This window comes from Anthonomus grandis, chromosome 8 (assembly GCF_022605725.1).
Source record: "Anthonomus grandis grandis chromosome 8, icAntGran1.3, whole genome shotgun sequence".
NCBI classification, from domain to species: Eukaryota; Metazoa; Arthropoda; class Insecta; order Coleoptera; family Curculionidae; genus Anthonomus; species Anthonomus grandis.
Genome location: NC_065553.1, coordinates 29,324,584 through 29,330,583, shown reverse-complemented (window position 1 = coordinate 29,330,583; position 6,000 = coordinate 29,324,584). Strand labels below are relative to the sequence as shown.

The 6,000-nt window shown below is 32.9% G+C and overlaps 1 protein-coding gene across 2 annotated transcripts in view; it reads right to left on the bottom strand.

Annotated features, from left to right (window-relative positions):
• Positions 1-1,592: 1,592 nt before the first annotated feature.
• The window catches only part of LOC126739453 (vitellogenin receptor), a 127,700-nt gene continuing 123,292 nt past the window's right edge, over positions 1,593-6,000 (bottom strand). For both annotated transcript variants that reach the window (XM_050445134.1, XM_050445135.1), the window contains exons 25-30: positions 5,632-5,915; positions 5,325-5,576; positions 5,066-5,271; positions 3,525-3,737; positions 3,279-3,466; positions 1,593-2,091 (exon numbers count right to left, since the gene is read on the bottom strand). In XM_050445134.1, the coding sequence (XP_050301091.1) occupies positions 1,905-2,091; positions 3,279-3,466; positions 3,525-3,737; positions 5,066-5,271; positions 5,325-5,576; positions 5,632-5,915 (1,330 nt within the window). In that variant the 3' untranslated portion in view covers positions 1,593-1,904. The remainder of the gene's footprint in view (positions 2,092-3,278; positions 3,467-3,524; positions 3,738-5,065; positions 5,272-5,324; positions 5,577-5,631; positions 5,916-6,000) is intronic.

Below are 6,000 nucleotides of genomic sequence, written 5' to 3'. Positions count from 1 at the left end.
CAATAAGAAAGGTCAAAATTTTCTATAAGCAAAAGAACCTCATTAAAATTGTGTTTTAAACTCCTTACATTAAGTTGTAAAATATTTAATAATTTTCGATTTATATTAATTTCCCCAGACAATTGACTAAAATTTAGTAACTGACCTAAACTTTCACTTTGGTCTGTTAATTCATCCAAAAGTTCTGCTTCGCCTTGGAAAAGCTCTGGAACATAGGTGGGTCCTTGTCTATGGTATGGTTAATAGGACCACAGTGGTTATTCAAGAATAGTAGTATTCAAGAAGAATAGTTAAAAAGCACAAATATCACCCCTACAAAGTTATTCCTGTGCAAGACTTATTTGATGACGATTTCGATAGGCAAAATGAGTTTTGTGAACGCTTACAAAACGTGCAATCTAAATAATAATTTAGTAACAAATATAATTTTTTCCGATGAAGCCAAATTCTGTTTGAATGGTAGTGTGAACAGACAAAATTATAGATATTGGGCAACAGAAAATCCGCATCGGATGATGGAAGTAAATACCCAGTACCCTCAAAAACTAAATGTGTGGTGTGGAATAGTGCGCGGAAGAGTAATAGATCCCTTTTTCTTTGAACAGACTTTGACGGGAAGAAGTGTATCTCGATTTTCTCCAATTTGAATTAGTTCCAGCATTACTAGCTTTATTTCCAAATCCATTGGACCCAGACTATCCTGACGAAGAACTAATTTTCCAGCAAAATGGCGCTCCTCCGCACTATGCTGCCACTGTGCGAACACTTTTGGATGAAACCTTTTTTCAATCGGTGGATAGGAAGGAGAGGACCCATCGAATGGCCTGCTAGGTCGCCTAACCTAACACCAATGGACTTTTTTTTGCAGGGATACCTCAAGTGGAAGATATTTGTTTATAGGCCAAATAATCTAGACGACTTGAAAGAGAGAATTTGCAGAGAAGTGCGCGCCATAACTCCGGAAATGATTGGAAATGTGCAACGAGACTTTATTGATTGCCATGGATATTGTCAAGCCGTGAATGAAATTTTATTTATTTGTTACATGAATCGACTTTTTTTCGATAACTGTTGACTTTAGGTATAGGACATGATGCATGAAACATACGTAGAATTCCATGCGAAATTCAAGGACGAAATAAATAAAGGTGCTTTCATTTGAAAAAATTAAGTTGATGGTCATCATTTATTTTTGAGCAACCCTGTATATACAAACTTCACGTACAAAAATGCGCAACTTAAAATAAAAATCGACGGGTCCGAGCGTTTTTTTTTCGAACATGCCCCTGAATTTTAAATGAATTTAGACATAACTTTCGGGATGCACTGTATATAGACTTTGGTGAAGGGACCGCGCATTTTTAAATATACGTTCCTTTCAACAGGTATAAATTAATTGCCAATAGGATAGGACGCCACGTCTTGGGCAAGTTCTTAGTAACCTATGGATATGCTTTTGTTTTACCCACATAATCTATTTCATTACGCAAAATTCTATAGAATTTGAGGAGTATTATTTTTATATTTTCTGACTCAATGTCTTTCCATTCCATTGATAATAATATTGATATAATTGTTCGAGATAAAACACCTTTAAGGTATAAAAATTAATATATTTATAATTATATTACCACAGCTTGCCTAAAATTTAAATATCTTTAAAATTATTATTCTAGCAAAATAAAATTACAAAAGACAAACTATATAAAATTACAGCAGAAAAACTAGTGAAAAGTCATATCTTTTTTTAGCAAAGTAAAAACAGAATACAACTTCTGATATTGTACATGATTTTGTTTTAAACATTCCTAAATATAATATAAAAAGTAAGTAACTAAAACAATAACTAAAACTAACAACAATAAAACATTTGTAACATTTATTCCGGTATGCTTTTAATACACTTAAGAAATATTGTTTATGTGATTTCCATTAACTTCGTATTCCATAACAAAACTGTCTCTTCTTTCAATGTCTTTCGTTTCATTATTTGGCAGCTCTGGGATTGGATTCGTGTACTCGTGTTGTCCAGGAACCAGCAAAGAAGACGATTTGTTATCCAGGTTCTCCGAGCGAGTGTTAAACCGCATTCTGGAAGAATATTGAGTAAAGCTTTTTATAAAATTGTGGTAAAAGTAAAAATCCTACGATGATGATATGATATGACCGAAAATGCTGGTGCGACCAGGCAAATTATAGTTTTTCCTAATAGATATGGGAGCGGTACTTCCTCATAAATCGATTTTTGGTTTATATTCCTTAGTTATCTGTCGTTTTATTATTTTTTCGGTTAATTGGAAGTAAATTTCTCTTGTGATATTTCATAGCGAATTTATACATTTAAATAAAAAGTGTCGTTAATTGAATTTGGCTCGATTTGCCACTCCTACTACTAGGTCTACCCATTGTACAAAGTATGATACTGTGCATATCAATCTCGCCTAAGTGACGTCACAAAGAGAGTTTCGTCGATTTTTAGGAATTTATTGATTTTGCTGCGTTTTGTGGTATTTCAGTTGATGTGATAACTGTATAATTTAAAAAACTTTTAATAAATCAGACCAATAAGACTTTTTTTGTGCATTTTTAGTAAAAGTGACATTGGGCATATTTATAAAAGACATGGTTCCTTATTATTATTCATACTATTAGGCTCGGCATTATTTTTGTTTTTAGTGGTTTTTAGGATTGAGAGTTATACCTACACAACTTAAAAATACATTGCGCTGTTGCTGGTTATCTGAGAGATAATTATACAAAAGGTACTAACAAATCTATTAATTTTGGTCTTGTTTGAGGCCGTATACCATATATTTTTCTTCTTATATTAGCCCTAAAAAAAAAAAAGTTAATCAAACTCAGATCTCAAAAAGACTTAGACGTTGTTCAAATGAATGACTTGTTGAAAAATTTGCGTTATCATTACACATATTCCATCGGTGTGCTCTGGCACCTACAGAAAAGTTACTTTGATTTGATTGGTAGTGTAAGCAGGCTTTCTAAGTTAGCATAACAGACCTGAATTAATTATTGTGCATGCTTAAGCTTTCATGATAATACATAATTAAAATATACACTAAATGCCTTATTTAAAATAATAAATGTATCTACGGTTAACTGAAAGTTTCTGCTAAACTGACTATTTCAATCAATCCGCATTTTTGTGTAAAAGAGTTATCCAAACATCGATTTAGTATACTTTAATAAAGTTTAACTTTACTTTAAAATTAGAGGATTGAAAATCCAATGATTACATATTCCAACAAAAGGGAACTTACCTCATACTCATTATTAAGGAACTATTTCTCTTTTTTCTGGCATACCACATCAGCCCCGCACCCATTAACGCAATCCCAAGGGACACCAGCAGTACAGCAACCACCGCCTTCGAACTGTCTCTTTCAACCTCAAGGGAATCAGTGCCATGATTGACCGAATGAAACTTTACAGCCTTCTTGCCTTTACCCTATAATCGAAAAAATCAATGTATACCACTACATAGATGAAAAATATGTTAGATATACTTGTGGTTTTTTATCGCATTTTTCGTTATCCTCAACAATAGTGCCATCCTCGCACAGGCAGCTGTAGCGGGTACTACTGGCTACACATAAGAAACTGCAGGTGTTGTTTTCACAAACGTTCGGTAATGTTGGTTGAAGAGTCTCTTGTACCACAGTGAACAGTTCATAGTTGTGGGCAGAAATACGGAAGCTTGAGCAGGACTTAGAGCCATACTATACATTTAAGATAAGCGTTTTATTTCTTAATATGTTTTAACAATAGATAAATATAAATGTTATTTATTTATATTACAAAAATGCCAACTCAGGCTAACAGCTTAAAGTAGGATATTAAATGACGTATTCTAAGGACATTAGAGGTTGTAAAATTCTTATCACTAAAAACAATTTCATTCACACACCTTGTTTTGAAAATTTAAAACTATGATGATATAATTGTTGTACAAGTTGATCTTCATTTTTGCATTTAGCCTTATTTTAAGAAGTTTCAAACATTTAGAGCATTCAAAACTCTAGTAAGATCAACGAATAAATGGATAACGGAAGTTCACATGCAGCTAGTCTTATACAGGGTGTCCCGTAATTAATTGGACATAGGTTAATGTAGGATACCTGACAAGAAAATAAATTAGCAAAATGTTATTGGTTTTGTTCTACAAGGTGTTAAAACTAATTTTTTACCAAACATTTAATGAAATATTTTGAAATCCACTAGACAGATTAACCTAAAATTTGGCGTACTCTTATTATTTGGGATGAGGAACACGAATATGATATCTATTTTCCCAATACCACTAGATCGCGCCACATACAACAACATTGAATGATTAAAAAGGTCATTACTTTTTTGACCTCCCTATACGTACATTTGCGAGTGAAAATAATAAAACAGCATTTAATTCTAGTCAAAAACAGGTATACTTCTTTGATCTCCAAAAAGTAGACCTGGCGTTACACCGACAATAGTGTAATGCAACACAATAATTAATCGATCCTATTGATTTTTACGCTGGTTGTTTAAATAACGAAGGCAAAGCTCTATTAATTCAATTTGTCTTAAAAACTAAATTATCTTAATCCGTGAAATTAAGGTTAGAATCTAGCTACCTAACTGTTAAACGTATAATTGCTGATGACGCTTTGTTTAATTACTCATAAATCAGTGGCTTCTCTTGCTTCACAATTACATAACTCTAAACAAGAAGGACGTTTAATTGAGCAATTTAGAAAAATTATTTTTACAACACTTGCTATATAAAATATATATAGTACAATATACCAGTGGCACACCTTTCCATGACAATGAAAATCTCTACTTGTTGGCAGTGCATTAACTACTATCTAATATATGTGTAGTTAATATCTAATATGATTTAACTAGGTTTTTTAGATGTATCGTCAAGTCATCCTGTAAGCAAAAAATTTGAATTGCTGTTTAGCTTATCTTCAATCACAAATTAAGTGGAAATTTTAAAAAAGTTCGTGCAATATTTTATACCCTTGAATTCTCATTAAAAAATAAAAATGAATCACACACTTACCAACAAGCATTTAGAAATATCACCTCCACTGGTGGCAAAATACAAGGTATTCTCAAAAAATTTTAAACTTGCCGGATGGGTAAGATTAGGAAACAGCACTTGCCACTGCGTTCCTTCATATGTAAGACTCACTATGTTACCTGCATGCTGGTCTGCATAATATAGTTGTTTCTTATTAAGATCATAAGTTAGACCCGATACATAACCTTAAAATTATATAAATATGTACAAAATATAACTAGTGACACCAATAACAAACCATTAGTGCTTTTAACAATCTCAGTAACACCAGAACCATCCAGATAGGCTTTGTACAATACATAGCTCGGTGAATTAAATACCCACCAGCTAGTCAACGAATAAAACAGCACTCTGTTTTCTGAATCGACGACTAATTCGGACACGTGTCGATGAATGTCAATATCGATCAGTTTGGCGCAGGACATCGAATCAAAACTGCACACGCTGATTGATTTTTCATCAGAGACCGAGTTGTAAAAGTAGATATTACCTAAAAAATATAAAGTATAATGACTATACTATAAAGAGCATACACTATCACTTACCAGTCGACCAATCATATGCAATCTTTCTCGGATATCCGATATGTTCGATGTAATGTCTCTTCATGCTAATTATGTTTAGTTTTTGTATAGTAGGTGAGTTTTCAATGGTAAAAACTACCGAGTGTTCCCTAAGAGACACATCAAGGTCAGTTATTTTTGGCATCTCCTCTGAGTACACAACTCTAAGTGAATTGGTTTTCTGATTGATTTCTCTGATCTGATTGTCAACGGTGTAAAGAAGTATTAGCGGCTCTCCGAGGGATTTGCACGATTTTTTATCAGACCTGTTTTATGAAAAATAGAATTAATCTTATTACAGTGGTGTCGCGATAATCCGAATCCCCAAAGTACATAGGAGGGTTGGAATTA